This window comes from Canis lupus, chromosome 5 (assembly GCF_011100685.1).
Source record: "Canis lupus familiaris isolate Mischka breed German Shepherd chromosome 5, alternate assembly UU_Cfam_GSD_1.0, whole genome shotgun sequence".
Classification (NCBI taxonomy): Eukaryota; Metazoa; Chordata; class Mammalia; order Carnivora; family Canidae; genus Canis; species Canis lupus.
Window position 1 is genome coordinate 60,781,457 of NC_049226.1, and position 18,204 is coordinate 60,799,660.

Genomic DNA, 18,204 nt, shown 5'->3' on the forward strand with positions numbered 1-18,204 from the left:
CCAGATCACCACATCCTCGTAGACCTTGGTGAAAATGTGGGCCATTTACTGAGGATAGGGACTGTCTGTCGGGTGTGCACTGTAGAAGGGAGGCTGCCGGAGGGGGTGGCCAAGCCAAATCACCCCCCCCCCCGGACCCACAGGGAGGTTATCATTGGACTAAGTCCAGAGAGAATCAGGGACAGCGGGACCCGGCGACTAGACCTCCTCCAACCCACTCTCCCAGCCCTCCGGAACTCCCCAAAGGAGCTCGAAGGGGCATAAGAAGGCTTTGGAGGGAGGTGGGTGCTGAGAGCCCACGGTGGGTGCTGTGTCTCCGCAGGGGAGTGAATGCCCAAACCAAGAACGGTGCCACGCCCCTGTACCTGGCGTGCCAAGAGGGCCACCTGGAGGTGACGCAGTACCTGGTGCAGGAGTGCGGCGCGGACCCGCACGCGAGCGCCCACGACGGCATGACCCCGCTGCACGCCGCGGCGCAGATGGGCCACAGCCCGGTCATCGTGTGGCTGGTGAGCTCGGGGCCCGGGGAGGGGCGGGGCGTGCTCGCGAAGCGGCCGGCTGGACGGGGCGGGGCCTGGAGGAGCCTGGCGCCCAGCCCCCCCCTTTCCCGCACCCCCTCCCGCCCAGGTGAGCTGCACCGACGTGAGCCTGTCGGAGCAGGACAAGGATGGCGCCACCGCCATGCACTTCGCGGCGAGCCGCGGCCACGCCAAAGTGCTCAGCTGGCTCCTGCTGCACGGCGGCGAGATCTCGGCCGACCTGTGGGGCGGGACCCCGCTGCATGACGCCGCTGAAAACGGGGAGCTGGAGGTAGGGGCGGGGCTGGGGGGAGGGGCGCGGCTGGGGGAGGGGCGGGGCTGGAGCGGGCGGGCCGGGCGGGGCCGGGCGCCCTCTGCTGGCGCCGAACTGTCGGCACAGCCCTGCGGCGGGGCGGGGGTCCGGGCGAGCGGCGGGGTCCTCAGTACGTGGCCCCCCGCAGTGCTGCCAGATCCTGGTAGTGAACGGCGCGGAGCTGGACGTCCGCGACCGCGACGGATACACTGCCGCCGACCTCTCGGACTACAACGGCCACAGCCACTGCACCCGCTACCTGCGCACCGTGGAGAACCTGGTACGACCCCCGGCGCTGCTCCCCGGTTATGTCGTCCCCCACCCCATTCCCACCTCTCCCCAGCGGTAGGTGTTCTTACCCCTTTACCACGGAAGAAGCTGAGTTTCGAGACCTGGAGCCCCTTGTCCGAGGTCACACAATGAGAAAATACCGCAGACCATCACGCTCTCTCAGCCCAGAACCACTGACCACTGAGGGTGAGAGGGTGAAGGAGAAAGGGCCAAGGGCAAGAGGACCAGCGTCGTCCTGGTAAGGAAGAAGGCCTGGAGAAATCACAGGACACTTACATACCGATGGGAATAGTCAAGTTCATTCGCCGGCCCACAGCCCACACTAGTAGCTCATGTAACTAACTCTCCACCGCCTCAGAGGAGGTGGTGTTAGTGTCCTAACTCACCCAAGGTCACACAGCTGTTAAATGGTGGAGCTGAGTGGCATGGCCTAGAGCCACTGCTTGATCACTACACTGTGTGTTTGCTCACTTCATGGTTACTTCATAACTGGAAACTTGTATCATCTTTTTTAAATGATTTTATTATGGTTGCACAGCTGTGAAGTCACCTCCTGAGACTTGAGCTCAGGTGCGGTTGGCTCCAAGTCCAGGGCGCTGACTCATCTGATATAATGCTTGCTTTGGGGCACGGGGGAGGATGGAGGGTGGGTCTCCCAGGTGTCTTCAGGAGGACCAGTGCCAGGGGGCAGCCTGGCCAGAAGAGGGGCTAGGAAATGATACCTGGAGGGGAGAAGGTGGGATGTCCTCATCCTGCCATTGCACTGTCTGCAAGCACAGGGCGGGGCACCCTGGTTCTGGGTGCTCCAGAGCACAGCAAGGCCCAGGGGTTCTGAAACTGCAGCTGGACCTGAGGAAGAATTCCCCCCACCCCCGAGAGGCCACCCAGAGAGAGCAAGGGTCCAACAGATAGTGAGCACCCTGTTGGCAGGGTGTACAAATGGGTGGATGCTGTGAAGGCATTTCTGCACAAGAGGTGGTTCTTTCCCACTGAGAGTTTCAAGGATGGGGTGGGGGTGGCACAAAGCCCCAGCCCCTCCAGCCCCTCTTAACAGCAACTACAATTGCAACAGACACCACTCCGTGAATTCTGACTCCAGCAGGTACTCTGCCCGGTGCTTTATAGTAGAACCTCAGTCGCCATCAGAAATTAATACTAACAGTTGACATATATGGCGTTTACCGACCACCCTACTCCCTGGGATTTCACTAACTTTTAAAATCTTTCTTATATCCTCATGAGGCAAGAAATACTGTTATCCTCATTTACAGGTAAAGAAACTAAGGGGCACCTGGGTGGCTCAGTCTGTTAAGCATCTGACTCTTGATTTCAGCTCAGGTCATGATCTTCGGGTCGTGAGATGGAGCTCCACTCTGCACTGGGCATGGAGCCTGCTTAAGATTCTCCCTCTCCCTCTGGCCTTTTATACCCTGCCCCCCCCCCCCACTCCCCACTGCAGGCTCTCTCTCTTTAAGTACAGAAAGGATAAGTGATTTGCCCAAGGTCGCTTAGCTAGTAAGTGGGAGAGGTGACATTTGAAGCCAGCATTCCAGGCTGGAGAGGCTGTGCCCCTAACCTCTGTTATCCATGGGGTTGGGGCTGGGCACCCCCAGTGCCCATGCTGTCAGCCACAAAAAGAGCATTTTCCCACCTCCACCCAGGCCAGCCCCTATGCTTTCCCTTGGCTCACGGAATGGTCAGCTGGCCCTGGCCCCCCTGAACTAGGTGGGGTAGGGGGGGCCTTGGTCCCCTCACCCAGACAGGCCCAGCTGCAGCAGTGACAGACCTAAACCATGCAGGTTGCTGCCCCAGAAAAGGCAAACACTCCCACAGAGCCCCTAATTACAGGGCCAATGAGCATGACTGCTGAGCTGTTACCTGGTGCTAGGCTTGCCTCCCACTCCCGAGGGGCCTGTGACACTTCTCAGGCAAGGAGAGGGCCGCGGGCAGGGAGAAGCAGGCTTGGGCAGGAGGCAGCCACCAGAGCCAGCGAGCAGGCTTGCCAGCAGCAAGGCCAGCATGGGCAACGTAAGCAGGACCCCTACCCCAGCCCACCCCCATGCCAGGAGGGTCAGGCCTGTGGGCAGGGGCACAGACAGTGGTGGGGGGACAGCAGGCTTACGGCCTGACCTAGGACTGCCCACCAGACTCAGCTGGGCCACCCTAAGCCCCTCCCTTTCTCCAAGGGCCCCATCAGGAGAGTGGGGCTGGGCTGGGGTTGGAATCTGCCCCAGTAGGGCATGGAGGCACAAGGGCTACTGGCCAGGTAGTGGAGAATTAGTCTTTCATGTAAGCTATGGGGTCCCTGCATCCTCCCCTACCCCCAGTGGCTGTGGCACCTGAGCCCCTCACCACAGATACAGTGGAGCTCAGTCTCTCTGATGAGGAAGGAGAAGGCTGGTGCCATGGCAGTCTTCCCCTTGGGGTCCAGATGGCCCCCCCCTTCTGACAGTCTCTCCACCCCACCTGAGCAAGGTGTGGCCAGGGTAGGAGTTTCCCAGGAACCTGTGGTCCTGCTGCCAGGGGGCTGGGCTTGAATCTTGGCCTGGGAAGAACCTGAGAGACATTCTCAGAATGGGGAGAAAGCCCAGAAAAAGAAGCGGCTCAGCCTAGGTCACACAGCAAAGACATGCCTGAGCAGGACCCTGGCCTGGAGAGCACCGGTCTTCAGGTCAGGCTGTCCTCGTCGCCTCCCCTCCTGCTCAGAGTGTGGAGCACCGTGTTCTGTCCCGGGATCCATCTGCGGAGCTGGAGACCAAGCAGCCTGACTCTGGCATGTCTTCACCCAATACCACCATGTCGGTCCAGCCACTGAACTTTGACCTCAGCTCACCCACCAGCACCCTCTCCAACTATGACTCCTGCTCCTCCAGCCACTCCAGCATCAAGGGTCAGCGCCCCCCACGCGGTGAGTGGGCCAGGTTGGGAAGAGGGAAGGGGGAGCATAGACTGGGACTGGCCATGGGTCCCTGAGGGCCAGCATCAGGCACACTCTTCCCACGGCTGGCGCTGGAGGCTGCCCAGGTCACCAGGAGGGGCTGCTGGTTCTGGTGAGAGGCAGATGACACTTGTGCTGTGTGTGCTCATCACAACACAAGCCTATGTGCATATAGAGACAAAATCCACATGCACCCTGAAAATGAGTAATCATCCTCACACACACAGTGTAACCCAGACTTTTACACACACCTATTCACACTCAAAAGTGCACACTTGTACATGTGTAGGCACAGTGTACAGATAGGAATTCACAACCACACATACAGCATGGTTGCAGATGCACGCACACACATGCACTACAGCAAAGCCTTCCATTTTCATACTCCAGATGTTTGTGCACATGTAAACACACGCAGAAATGCACCCCGTGTCCACAGACCAATGCAAACACATTTGTAAATACAAAGAACCCATGCATGTGCTCACAAACATGTGAATGTACAAACACTTGGCAGAAGCCAGGCATGTGTGTATACACACGCTGACCACACCCTGAGCTTGAGTGTCCATCTACCTGTGATACCTGCTTCAAGCCGCCAGGCAGGGGCCTGCAGAGATGGTGGGGTGCCCTGCGGTTTTGGGGGGTGGCCGTCCATGCTCCTGCCACGCCACCCTGCTAGGTGTGACCAGAGGAGCTCTCTCCATACCCTGGAGTGGAAAGCCCCCTGGGGGGGTCCCCCTCCAAACTTGAGTGCATGTCCTTTCCCCAATGCACCCAGAGCTAGGGGAGGGCAGGGCAGGGGAGGGTGGGGTGAAGTGGGGTGAGGTGGGCCCTGCACTGCTGAAGCCCACAGTGGAGCCATACCTGGCCGCATCCCAAACCCACCTTACCCTTTGGCTGGTTGCTTCCGGGTAGAAAGGGGTCTCAGTCCCGGGGGACAGCCTCTCTGCAAACTCCCAAATCCCTCCCTCCCCAGGGCTTTCCAGCTCAAGAGCTGCAGATATACAAAGCTACATGGACATGCTGAGCCCGGAACTGGGCCGTCCCCGGGGCAAGACGGAGAGAACCACACCACTGCCACCACCACCCAGTTTCCCTCCACCGCCCCCACCCCTGAGCACCCAACTGCCCCCTCCCCCACCAGGCTACCCAGCTCCCCAGCCCCCCATGGGGCCACATGCAGCTGATATCTACATACAGACCAAGAACAAACTCCGCCACGTGGAGACGGAGGCCCTCAAGAAGGAGGTAGCGAACATTAACCCCCTGCCCGCCTCCCAGCACCAAGACTGGGTTGATAGGCAGCCCTTGAGGCCAAGAATCTGCCTGGTTCATGGGCACAGGGTGGGGGTCTCTGGGCCAGTGTGGCTTATTCAAGAGTCAAAGCTCCTGGCCAGCCCCATGGGGACCCAGGGCTCGACACGGGGGACAGGGAGATGAGGAAGACAAAGCCACTACCCTCTCGGGAGCTAGGGTGAGTGAAGGAACATATTACCAGGCAGTTTTGCCTCTCAGGGAGCTGAGTCCTCCCTCACCTCTTGCACAGAGTGGCAGGGTGGTCTTGGAATTGGCAAAGCATATGTGCAAACTGCCTTTCCACAGACCTGCACATGCCCATAGCCCCAGGCTCAGGTGGAGAATGGCTCCCAAGGGGGTGTCTTCCAGGTAGGAGATGCAGGTGGCACAGCTGTGAAGGGCCAGGAGGAGGGTAGAGGCAGGGAGAGAGAGCACTAACAGGACTCAGCACTCAGGGCGGGGCTGAGGGAGGGGTGAGGCTGAAGCTGGCTCCCGAATTTGGGGCTTTGAGTGGCCAGGTTGGTGGAAGGGGTGGTCCTGAGATAGGAGCCATGGGGGAGAAGCCAGCTTATGGGAAGGTGTCTGTGTCCAGTGTGGGCACAGAGGATGCAATGCCAGGATGTCAGGGCCTCTGGGCTCCTGGCTGAAGCTCTGGAGCCAGAGAGCTGTTCTGAGTAGCCGAGAGTCCTAGGCAGGGAGCCTAGGTCTTGGCCAGCAGGGCAGAATAAGGCTGGGCTGGGCTGGGAGGGACAACCCGAGACCACAGGTGGCTGAGTATGGGGTAGAGGCCACCGAGGGTCCTGTGGGAGCCCTAACCTTTGGTTATCTCTCCAGCCCAAAGCAAGCCACTCCAGAGTGGAGCTGAGTAACCAGTTTGCCCACAGGTGACCCAGGTCTCCAGGTCACCAGGTTGGGGAGGGGAATGACAACCACCACAGGGGCTCCACCTTGTCCTTGTGCCATCTTGGAGCAAGCTGTCAGTCGGGTTCCCCTTTCATCTCTCTGAGGTGGAGAGGACCAGAGGGGGCCACAGGTCACCAACTTTCCCTCAGGGCGGCTGTGTGAGCCCTGCCCAAAGCCACAGGACAGGTGGCCCAGACAGTTGCCTCCACTCCCCTGAGCACCAGGATGTCGAGGTCCCGTGCCCCTACCCCGTGCGTGCGTGCAGGGCCGCAGGCATTGGGCAGCTTCACAAAGGGCCCTTTGTGTGTGCCCACTGTGCCCGCGGCCCCTGCCTCTGCCCCCCTCCTCGTCCCCCCCCCCCCCCCCCCCCCCCCGCAGTTGCCTGACCGCCTCGGGAGCAGGGTCGTGGCATCCGCGCCTCGGGGCTGCAGGGGGCGCCGAGGGGGCGGACTGTCCCAGAAAACAAATCCTGTGGTGTCGGGTTTCCTGCAACGAGAGCCCATTCGGGTGGGGCCTGGAGGTTCGGGGCCACTGCAGGGACGCAGGGGCGGGGGGTGGAACAGGGGGCAGCCCCCCGCACGGTGGCTCGGCCTTTGGCCCTGCAAGCCCCATGTCCTGTTCCCTGGGCTGGGCTTAGCGGGGGCGGGGGGGGGGGGCAGCTGCGACGGGGCGGGCCACCGCGCTGTCATCCGAGCCCGCCTGGCCGCCCCTGAAACCTGAGGCTTAGGCGCGGGTGTCGGTGTCACTTACGCGGATGTCGATGGTTTCCAGATGCGGGAGGGGAAGGGAGGGGAAGGGCGGGGGCATGACCCGGAACCCGGGGGTACCAAATACGGGGGGCTCCACTGCTTGTGGTCGGGCCCGCTTTCTGTCCACCCGGTGTGGAGGGGCCAGTTTGAGGGAGGCAGAGGGGGCTGAAGGCCAGGATGCCCAGCGCCTAGCGGAGGGAGAGGGGCACTGGGGGCGTATCCACATCTGGTTCGCTGGACAGGTAAGGCGCAGCGGCAGGCTGTGGCATGATGCACTTGGAGCCCCCGTGGCGTCCCCTATGGGTGCGAGTGGGTCAACCCGGGATTGGCGGGCCTCGGGTGATGTCAGGCCGGCAGAGCTCATAGGCGCTCTTAGGCGCGGGCGGGCAAGGGCTGGGCTGTAACCTGAGAGGAAGGATCGAGTAGCGCAGGTGTTGGGTCCAGGCCGCCCCCGCCACCAGGTGCACAGCGGGGGCCACCGGCACTGGCGCAGGTAGGAGCAGCCCCGGGGACGGGTGGCGAGAGCCCTGGGCCAGCGGAAGCCTAACGGGACGAGGGCTCTGCGTGGGGCCGCCTGGGAGCCGGGGTCCCCGAAGGAGAGGGTTCGGCAGAGCCTGCGGGAGGAGCGGGACAGTCCGGTGGCCGGGAGCTGGGTGAGGCTGAGGCCTTAGCGCTGCCCAAACTGCGAGCTGCCCCTTCACCAGCTCCCCCTGGCGACTGGGCTGGACCAACCCGCCCCTGGTCCCGCCCCTTCTAGCCTCAGTGGGGGCCCCTGTGGCTCTTGGCCCGCGCCCAGAACCCCTCCCTGAAAGGCCGACCGAGCCCGCCCTTCCCCGGGACCCTCGCCCCATCCCCGCTCTGAGAACAAGAGGGTCCGGGAGCCCGGTTGGCTGCGCCCTTCGACGGCCGCTGGCCGCGAGCCCCAGGAATTGCGAGCCGGGGGGGCGGGGCGTGGGAGGCATCGGTAACCAGTGGCTGAAGCCCCCGCACCGCTGTCTTCCCGCAGCTGAGCTCCCGCGACGGCCACAACGGGCTGAGGAGGCAGGACTCGGGCCGCAAGCCCCGCGCCTTCAGCAAGCAGCCCAGCACGGGGGACTACTACCGGCAGCTGGGCCGCTGTCCCGGGGAGCCGCTGCCCGCGGGCCCCGGCATGGCGCACAGCGAGGAGGTGCGTGCCTGCCCGCCCGCGCCCGCCGGCCGCCGGGGACCCAGCCCGGCCTCCGGCTTCTCACTCGCCAGCTCCTCCGCTCCCCCGCAGGCGGCGCTGCTCCCCGGGAACCCCGTGCATAACGGCTGCGCCGCGGACCCCAAGGCGTCCAGGGAGCTGCCCCCGCCGCCCCCGCCGCCCCCGCCGCCCCTGCCGGAGGCCCTCTGCTCGCCACCGCCTGCTCCGCCCCTGCCCTTCGAGGGCGCCGGCCCTGGCTGCGGGCAGCGTCGCTCCTCCTCGTCCACTGGCAGTGAGTAGGGGCGGAGGGTGGGGGGCGGCGCTAGCCCTGGAGGGGTGGGAAACCTCGCCATCGCTCCCCTCCCAGCTGCGACTGCCCTAGTGCCTTCTCTTTTCCTACTTGCTCTTCCTGCTGCAGCCCCCAGCCCAGTGAGGGCTCGACCCGAAGGGAAGGTTCTGAGTCGCTTGAGTGTGACCTCTCAGTCCGGTCCCCTTCCGTCCCTAGGCCCATGTCCCATCCAGCAGAGAAGGCCTCCCAGCTCTGCTGGCTGGTGTTTCTAATGAGCTGGTGCTAATGGGGAGCTCTCAGAGGGAGAACTAGTTTCAAGGAGGCAGCTGCTGGCCAACCTTCTTCCTGCCCCATATCTGTCCTAAGTCTCTCTTCTGCTCCTCACCTCTTTCTCTTGTTCTTTCAAGCTAGCTACAGCCCGAGCTCTTAGATGCCTGAGGGACTCTTCCCAGCCAGATCCCCGTGCCCCCCCCCGGGGGGGTCCCAGGCCAGGCCAGCTAGAACCTGGCTATGGGGACTAGGCCAGTGACCCACCATGCCCTGCCCTTTCCCTCCTGATGACCCCTTCCCCGTCCCTGCCCTGCCCCACATCCTTTGTAAGGTCTAAAGTGGTGAGCAGGATTCCTGAGCTTCTCTTCTGTAACATGGGTCAGTATGTAGTATGCCAGGGCTCCTGCAAGGCCCAGGAGGTGGTGCCTAGGTGCTGATGCTCCCACCCAAGCCTGGGAGAGGGGGGCTGATACTCAGTGCTACATCTCCCTAAGCTTCATCTCCCTAACTAGGAGTGCAAGGCTATAATAGTCCGGGGTAGGACCAGCCTGGGCTCCTTCAGTTACCTAAGGAGCCTCAGCCTCTGCATACCAGAGCCCATGGTAGCACACTCATCACCAATTGAGCTTCCAGAACGGCCCCCACCTCTGGGGCTAGCTTTGTCCATCTGGTGCAAGACTGAAGTTAGGAACAGAAAAAAATAGACTGGGCTTCTCCAGACACCCCTTCTCAGCAGAGCCTGGGCTGGGTGCCCTCTCCCAGCCCAATGCCAAGACTGAGGCCCTTGCTAGGGGGGCCAGGGCCAGTGGCAGCCCTACCCAATCCTCAGGGACCAGTAAGCGCTGGAACTGGGCGGACCACCCTTGCAGAGCCCCAGAGCAGCCTGAGCCAGGGTCACATGAGCTGGAAAATTTGTCCTCTCCTCTCTCCCCTCCTCTGCGCATCTCCCCCTCCTCTTGCCCGCCCTCTTCTTGCTGTCCCCCGCTGTCCTAGCCTCACCCAAGCCCCCTACCTCTCCTAACTTCGCTGTCACTTCTCTCCTCTCGGTCCCTAGAAGTGAGAGTCCTGAGGCACAGGAAGAGTGAGTAGCTGCGTGCGTGGCTCCTGGCTGAGGTGCGGGGCGGGGACCAAGGCACGCTCGGGGAAGTCAAAGCCCAAAGACCCTTTATAAAGGGCAGGGCCAAGGGCCAGAAGGCCAGGGTCCTCCACACTACAGCTACCTGCCTCCCTCCACCACACCCGCATGCACACCCACAAATTCTGCCCATGGCTGTCGGTTTTGCCTAAAAAAATGGACCTGTTGCCAGTGCCTGCCTGGCACCTTTTCTTTTTACCCTTCCTGCTTATTGCTCTAGGATCCCCAGTGCCGGGGAACCTAAAAGCCATCGGCCTGTTTTGTTGCCCTCACCCAGCCCTCACCCCCTCCTCAGTCTCTAAAGACAGCCCTTCCCAGACCCCAGTCACCTCTGCCAGCCTTGTCAGAAAATGCAAACTCCAAGCACTGGATATTTGCATGTTTTTCACCTGGCCCTTCTTCCTGGGTGCCTTCACCCCATATCCTTAGTAAGGGCTCCGCTTTTCTAGGTCCCCCAGAGCTGAGCAGCGCTTTGCCATAAGTGTGCTACGGGCTTGCAACCAGTGTGTCTGCGCGTGTGTCTGTCTGTGTGTATGGGGGGCGGGGAGGAGACCGGCTGGGCTCTGGCATCCAGGGTTCTGAGTCCATATAGCCATGGAGGCCCCAGGTGACTCAGTCCAAGGGTCACTGAGCTTTGCTGATGCAGAGAGGGCTGGAGGGAGACTCCACCCCGGCAGGGCCGAGCCAGGGAACCCAGGACAAAGGTCAGGTGGCTGGCCCCCAGGTAGTGTCTTAGAGCTGGTCAGTCAGTGTACTGGGTGGAGACATTCTCTGGAGTACCCAGCGCAGGGCCAGGAGCCAGCATGTACTCCCAGAGGCCTCCAGGAGGGGCCCCCATGTCCCGTGAGTAGGGCTGGGAAGATGGTGGGGCCCCGTGAGCGGGGATGCCCCCTTGGCGCCCCTGAGAGCCGCCCAGGGAGCCTGGGATCTGGAGAGCTGCCATCTAGGGCCTGGGCACCTCCTGACTTGGGGAGGGGACAGCAGAGGGGCAGGTGCGGGTCGGCGGGCCACCAGCGGCCAGCACCTCCTCTCCTGCCTCTGTGCAGGCACCAAGTCTTTCAACATGATGTCCCCGACGGGTGACAACTCCGAGCTACTGGCTGAGATCAAGGCTGGCAAGAGTCTGAAGCCGACACCGCAGAGCAAAGGGCTGACGACAGTGTTCTCGGGCAGCGGGCAGCCCATCTCCCAGGTAGGCAGTGGGCCGGGCACTCCTGCCCCAGCTCCTCTCACCCCTGCTCACCAGGCACTCAGTGTCACCACTTCTCCCTGCAGCCAGACTTGCCGCTGCCCCAGGCATCGCCTGCGCCTTCACGGGCCCGCAGCCCCACCCCACCGGCTGCAGGGCCCCAGCCACTGCTCAATGGCAGCGTGGCGCCGGCACCGCCTGCCACCCCGGCGCCTGGTGTTCAGCTGGATGTGGAGGCGCTCATCCCCACACACGACGAGCAGGGCCGGCCCATCCCTGAGTGGAAGCGCCAGGTGATGGTGCGGAAACTGCAGCTGAAGATGCAGGAGGAGGAAGAACAGAGGCGGAAGGTGGGTGGGGTGGGGCTTCCCAGACGGCCCACAGGTCTGCGGTGGGGCCCTTGGCCCATCCCCCACCTTACCCCAGCCTGCTGGTCCCTTCCACTGCAGCCAGCTCCCGTAACCTTGGGGTGGGGGCAGATAGCAGGACTGGACGATCTGCCTGTCCACTGGGAATGTTCCCAGTCTCCACCCCAACCCCCACCTCCAGTAGCATGTCCTTTAGTAAGATGGCAAAGTTCATCCAACTCTAAGGCAGCTCAGGTTGCTTGAGATCTTGTAAAAATGCCTATTCTGATTCAGGAGCCCTGGGTGGGACCGAGATCCCATGCTTCTAGGAAGCTCCTGACTGTGCTGGTCCAGGGACCACACGCAGTAGGTGACAGGCTTTTGGTTGCGAACAGACTAGCCTGGGCCCTGCCCCTGCATGGCCACTTTCCAGCCACTGATACCGAGACTCAGCCAGCCTCAGTTTTCTTATCTGTCAGATGATTGCTCATTACTGGCTGGCAGGGCGTTTGCCATTGATCCACTCAACACATGTTTCTTGGGTGCTATGTATGTGACATACACTGTTGTAGCCTCTGGGGATTCATAATGAATGTGTCAGGGCCTTTTCAAGGTGGCCGCGTGGGGAGGGGGCGGCTTGGGGTCCGCCAACAAGCAAACACAGCACCTCAGTAGGGTGATAACTGCCCCCAAAGATACAGAACAAGATAATGTGAGAGCCTGAGTTTTGGAGGCCAGTACCTGGGCTGTCACAGGACAGGTGGCACTGTGATAGGGCATGCAGAGGTCTGGGGCAGCCTTAAACCCACCATCCTCTTTGGGCTGAGGGCAGTGTTAGGGAAGGAGGAAGTGATGTCCAAGGTAGACTTGGGAGATGAGCAAGAGGTGGCCTGGGAACCGAGTAGGGCAAAGAGCAAGGAGGCTCCTTGACCGTAGGAGAGGGGTGGAACTGGAGAGAGGTCAGTGGCATCAGATCATAAGGTCTGGCTTTGAAGAAAACAAATTTCTCCTGCAGCAGTTGGGAGCCTGGGAGAGGGTGTAAGTGGAGGAAGTGGCCTTATCCTATTTGCCTATGAGAAAGCATTGTAGATGCACTGACAGGCCGGTGAGGATGAGGACAGCCCCCCAACTCCCAGCTGGAGAAGCCCCACACTCAAGTGAGGAATGAATGAAACTCGGAAATTCCTGGCACAGCTAGCTCCATAAATTGATTATTATTCCTGGTACGGGACTGCCTGACAGCTCTTTTGGCGTTAGAGCACTGCTAGCGTGCGCAGGGGGAGTTGGGGCTGCAGGCGGCGCTTGAGAAGGGGTCATCCATGGCGGGGGCGGCGGGGGGGGGGGCGGTGGTGGCTTGCAGGTGATGCGGACCTGAGATAGGGTGGGGAAGGGGCAGCCTTGCATCGCAGCCTCAACGCCTTTTGCATGTTCCTTCGGTGGTGTAATGAGCAACCTGGCCAGGTGTGGAGACTCCGTCTGCCCGCCCTGTCTCTGCAACGGCGCCCAACGACCCCGCCAGCAACCAGAGGACACTGGCCAGCGCCCGGAGTAGCGGCCTGGGCTGAAGCCTCGCCCCAGTGTAACCACCTGCCGGCCAAGCTCGGCCCATCCCCGCCAACACAGTCCCGCGGAGCCATTACACCACCCGGGACATGCAAATGGCGCCCCCGGCGGCCGCTGCGGGAACCGGGCCAGAGGGAGACGCGCCTCCCTCCCCTCTCTTGTCTTCCCCGCCTTAGCTGACGGCCGCCAGCTCGTGCTGCTACCCCCGCGAGGGCTGGAGGTACTCCAGCGCGCACAACGCCATCCTCGGGCCCTTCGGCGAGCTCATGACCGAAGCCGACATCCTCCGCATCGAGCAGCAAATCGAGAACCTGCAGGTGTTGCACAAGGCGCAGAAGCTGGAGGCGCGCCTGGAGCAGCTGGAGCTGGAGTTGGAGCAGCTGCTGCCGATCTCGGCCGCCCTTTCGGCGCCGCGCTTCACCGTCGATCCGCGCCGCATGCACGGCCGCGCCGTCAGCCTGCCTGCCTGGTGCAGCAAGATCTCCACGCTGCTCAAGAGCATGGCCACGCTGCTGGCCGCACTGGGCGGCCGGCCCGCGCACCTGGCCGAGCTGCTGGCCGCCGACACGGGCCAGCCGCTGGCACCGCTGCCCGACGCGCCCTGGCGGCCGGGCCCGCTCTGCCTGGGCCGCTCGCACTCGCTCAGCTGGTGCCGCGAGGCCGTGGCGCGCGAGATCCTCGAGTGCGGCGTCTCGGTGCAGCACCTCCGCGCCGTCTACGAGCTGCGCGCCCAGGGCTCCGCGCCCGCGCGCGGCTCGCGCCACAAGCTCTCGCTTCCTGCCGGCGCCTCCGGCCGAGAACCCATCCTAGAGGAGGACTACGTGGCGGCCGGCGCGGGGGAAGCGAGCGCCCCCGCCGCCAACGGCTTGCCGGCCGCGGGGGACTCCCTTAGCGCCCCGGGCCCGCCCGACGCGCCCGGCCACCAGGCGGCGCCGCCTGAGCCGGAGCAGCTGGCGCGCCGGCCGCCGCTCTCCACCGAGCTGCGCGGCGTCCAGGACTACATAGATATGCGCAAGGAGCGCATCGTCTACCTCTTCCTGGAGCACTGGCGCAAGTGGACCTTCCGCGGCCCCGGGCGCCATGCCCAGGCGCGCCTACGCAGACTGCTGCCCCGCGTGGTGGCCGCCGGCGCGGGCTCCGTCCCCGAGGCCGCTGAGGCACCCGGGCCGCCGGCAGGCGACGGCGCCGACGGGCGGCTGCTGCGCCTGCTGAAGCAGCGGCAGGTGGTGGGCAAGCTGCTGGGCCACTGGCGGAGCCTGCTGCGGCAGGTGCCCGCGCGCCCCCCGTGCGGCTCGGGTCTGGCGCACGGCCTGTACTGGCCTGAGCACTTCCTGCCGCCCCTCGACGGCGGCGCGCCCCCACGCTACGACAGCCTCACGCTCGACCTCTTCATGCTTGGCTACTTCCAGCTGCTCGAGATGGGCCTGAGCCGAGAGGAGCGCAAGTTCCGCCACCTGCTGTGCTACGAGATGTTCGACCGGCTGGGCAGCCACCCGTGGGAGCTCATCCGCCGCTTCCACCGCGTCGTGCTCGAGGAGGTGGAGGCTGGCCGGCGCAGCTGGAGCGACGGCTTTGAGGACCTCAGGCGCCAGTTCTTTGGAGACAGCCCGGAGGCTGAGCCGGCGCGGGAAGAAGAGGCCGAGGAGGAGCGAGAGAAGGGGGAGGAGAAGGGGGAGGAGAACGAAGAGGAGGAGGAGAAGGAGCCCGCGGAAAAGGTCGCTTCGGCCCACACGGTGGACTGGCCCGAGGGGCAGCCCGAGGCCCCAGCTCCTGCGCCGCAGTCTCCGACCCCACCTCCGCCAGCCGCGCCTCCCCCCACGTGGGACCCGCCTAGTCCTGAAGCCCCTGTCGAAGATCCCCTGGAGCTGGTGTCTGAGATGGGCGAGTTCAGCAATGAGGACATCTGCCGCTATATTGACCGCAGCTTCTCCTTCTGGAAGGAGAAGGAGGCAGAGCTCTTTGACATCTGAGAATTCGGAATTTCCACTCAAGCATCTTAATCCCGGGCCAGATGCCTGTCTGATGCCCTCCGGAGGCCAGAAGCCGGCAGGAAGAACCCAGAAGCCGGCGGGGTGGCCTTGGAAAACCCAGAGTGCCCAGGAGGACCAGGCTGCCACAGCCTTTGAAACCCCACCATGGCCAAATGTGGGGCAGTGGCCAGAATGGGCAGGGCAGGGCACAGGGCAAGCCAGCTGTCCCCCCCCCCCCCCCCCCCCCCCCCCCCCCCCCCCCCCCGGTCCTACAGTCCTGCCTAGCTCTGTGTTGGAGCCAGGTTGAAGAAGCAGGCCCCCTGAGTGAGGGACCATGGGTCCCCCTTGGGGCAGTGTGGCTCTCCTCTCTTGGTTTTTCACTGGAATTCACAGCTACTTCTTTGAGGTCAAGGGAGCCACGTGTGTAGTGTTCTGTGTGACGTGTTCTCCTCTGTAAACATCCAAGTAATAAAACTCTTTGCTGTAAGCCGCCTGTGTTGGATGCCCGCTCCCCTGCTCCTGCCAAGTCAATGCAGCCACACAGTGGTAGAGGTAGTGTCTACTCCACTTGGGAACAGGACACACATGGCCCAGAAGATTCTTCCCAGTGGAGGCCACTTTGAGCCTGTGGGGGCCCAAGGATGTTTCTGCCCAGAGTCTGGGTTGGGGGCCTGGGGCCATCTGTCATCCTGCCCCAGTGGAGAAGCTCATTCTCTGGTCCTTTCCTACACCTTAGGTCTGACCTCTCTGGCGCCCCCTCTAGGACACAGGAGGCTGGAGTTACAAGGGGGCAGAGCCCTTTAAGGAGACCATGGCCAGGCAACTTTATCGATTTGCCCTGTGAAAGAACATCTGTATCCCATTGTCCCTGACTCTTGCAGGTCTCCCGGGGTTGGGGGTGCCCCTTCTGGCCCCCTACCTCCTAGCCCATGCTGGTCCTAAAGCTCAACAATTGTGTTTCAGGAGGAAGAGGAGGAAGCCCGGCTGGCCAGCATGCCTGCATGGAGGCGAGACCTCCTGCGGAAGAAGCTAGAAGAGGAGAGGTGAGTTGGGTAATCAGAAGCTTCAGGGCCTGGTAGGATGTCTTGATCTTGTGTCTGCTGTGGTGGCACCAAATAATGCTGTCTCTTTTTCCTTCTAGGGAGCAGAGGCGGTGAGTTGGGACTGGGCCAGACCTGTCACCCCTCCCCAAACCTCCTTAGTCTTTTGCCTCTTCATCCAGCCCCATCTTGAGCACATCTCCTTGTCACTCTAGTCTGTAACACAACCTCTCTGCTTCCAATGATGCCACCAGACCTCTCTCCCCCAATAAGCCCCTGTCCCAAAGTCTATATCTTATGCCCTAACAACCTTTGGTTAACCCAACCTCAGTGTCAATAACCTTGCGCTGTCCCTCAAAACATAGTTCCTGCCCCCAGGAATCTAGCCCAGTGCAGACAGAAATATAATGCGAGCCACTATGTAATTTTAAATTCTCTTGTAGCCACTTTGAAAAAGTAAAAAGATATAGGTGAACATGTGTATCTTATTTAACTCAATATATCGAAGTATCACTTCAATAGATAATGTAAAATTTATGAAATATATAGATATATATATATATGTACACACACACACATATAAACATAGTCTTTGAAATGCCAGGTGCTATTTACACCTACAATGCTTCTCATTCTGACATTTCAGATGCTTAGTGGCCACATGTATTTAGTGGCTGCCTTGTCAGCAGCACAGATCTAGCCCCTACTTCTTTAAGACTTTATTTGTTCATGAGAGACACAGAGAGAGGCCGAGACATAGGCAGAGGGAGAAGCAGGCTCCCTTTGGGGAGCCCCATGTGGGACTGGATCCCAGGACCCCTGGGATCACACCCTGAGCCACCCAGGAGCACCAGCCCCTATTTTATAATAACTGTTCTGAATTACCCACCACTGCATCTCAGTACTGTGGTCCCTCTGTTCTCCAGCAGCCCAGCCCCAGCCCCCCATATCAGGTCCTGTCCCCAGACACCCCCTCCTCACCCTCTGCCACACCTCCTGACCCAGCACTACTATTTCCAGTAAAAGCCCCGCCTGCAATAACTCATCCACAGCCTCTCACTCACCCAGCTCCTCAACCAAGACCTTCTGTGCCCATCAGCCCTGCCCTTATGCTTCCTGACCAGACCCCAGTCCCCGGTCCCCCAGCCCTTCTGCCCCCCAGAACCCCTTGCCCTGGCCACCACGAGTTAGTCCCTCTGTCCTCGGCAACCCAGCTCCTGCCCCCACCCGTGACCCCCCCAGGGTGCCTGGCCCACCCCCCTCACAGTTGCGGGGGGGTTTCTGCCCCTACATTATGCCTAGGAAAGAGGAGGAGCGACAGAAGCAGGAGGAGCTGCAGAGGGAGAAAGAGCAGTCGGAGAAGTTGCGGACGCTGGGCTACGACGAGACCAAGCTGGCGCCCTGGCAGAGACAGATCATCCTGAAGAAGGGGGACATCGCTAAGTACTAGATGCAGCCCTCCTCTCGCAGCCCCGTGAGCTCGAGGGGCCCCAGCCTCGCCCTGGCCTCGGGGCGGAAGGGCTGGGAGCCGCGCTGCCTTCCCCTCCCGCGCTGGAACCTCTCCCTGACCCCGCTCCGGCCCCCGCACCCCCAGCCCGGGGCGACGCTGGAGCTCGCCCGCCGCCACCGCCGCTGGGGCCCAGAAAAAGTGCCCAAGCCAGCTGCTGACGCAAAAAGATGCTGCTGATTTGCATGTTGATTTACTTATATTTGCATGTTCGTTGAACGCCTCGCAGAGCTCTCCCGGCCCCGTGGGTGGCGACCTGGTCTCCCCGCGGGGCGTGCGCCGGGCCGCAGCCCCCTCCCCCGCACCCCGGAACCCGCGTGGCTGGCGCATCCTGGGCGGAGGCAGGCCCCGCGCTCGGGGAAGGGGTTTTCCTCCCGTCCTGACCCAGATCTGCGCCCGGCCCGCCCGGGCCACATTTCCCATCCCCGCCGAGGGCTTCCTCTCAGTCATTTGTTTACCAGAAGCGATGAAAACAGCAACCTGCCCGGCGGGACGGGGCTGCCGCTCCGGGGCCCATCCTCTGCCCCCCCACCCCGGCCCCTTCCGCAGCGCCCGCGGGGAGGCGGGGGCGGGGGGCCCTGCACCGCGTCTCCACCTGCTTCCCCCCTCCTGGTCCCCGCCATCCCGCACCCCCATTAAAGCTCTCTCAGCCACCGGGGCTGACGTCCGCTCTCTCGCGCCGTCGCCGCGACTTCCTCTCGCTATCGGGGTAACTGGG

At 62.4% G+C, this 18,204-nt stretch overlaps 1 protein-coding gene across 3 annotated transcripts in view; it reads left to right on the forward strand.

Moving 5' to 3' along the window:
• ESPN (espin) overlaps positions 1-18,139 on the forward strand; it is a 30,644-nt gene extending 12,505 nt beyond the window's left edge. The window contains exons 3-15 of one of the 3 annotated variants that reach the window (XM_038537802.1): positions 323-509; positions 628-810; positions 980-1,111; positions 3,829-4,030; positions 5,040-5,311; positions 8,018-8,179; positions 8,270-8,468; positions 9,790-9,816; positions 10,917-11,062; positions 11,146-11,409; positions 15,903-15,982; positions 16,081-16,092; positions 17,282-17,429. In XM_038537802.1, coding sequence (XP_038393730.1) covers positions 323-509; positions 628-810; positions 980-1,111; positions 3,829-4,030; positions 5,040-5,311; positions 8,018-8,179; positions 8,270-8,468; positions 9,790-9,816; positions 10,917-11,062; positions 11,146-11,409; positions 15,903-15,982; positions 16,081-16,092; positions 17,282-17,429 — 2,014 coding nt within the window. Of the gene's footprint in view, positions 1-322; positions 510-627; positions 811-979; positions 1,112-3,828; positions 4,031-5,039; positions 5,312-8,017; positions 8,469-9,789; positions 9,817-10,916; positions 11,063-11,145; positions 11,410-15,902; positions 15,983-16,080; positions 16,093-17,281 lie in introns of all 3 variants that reach the window. The other 2 variants (XM_038537803.1, XM_038537801.1) reach the window with 2 other exon arrangements.
• The last annotated feature ends 65 nt before the right edge of the window (positions 18,140-18,204 follow it).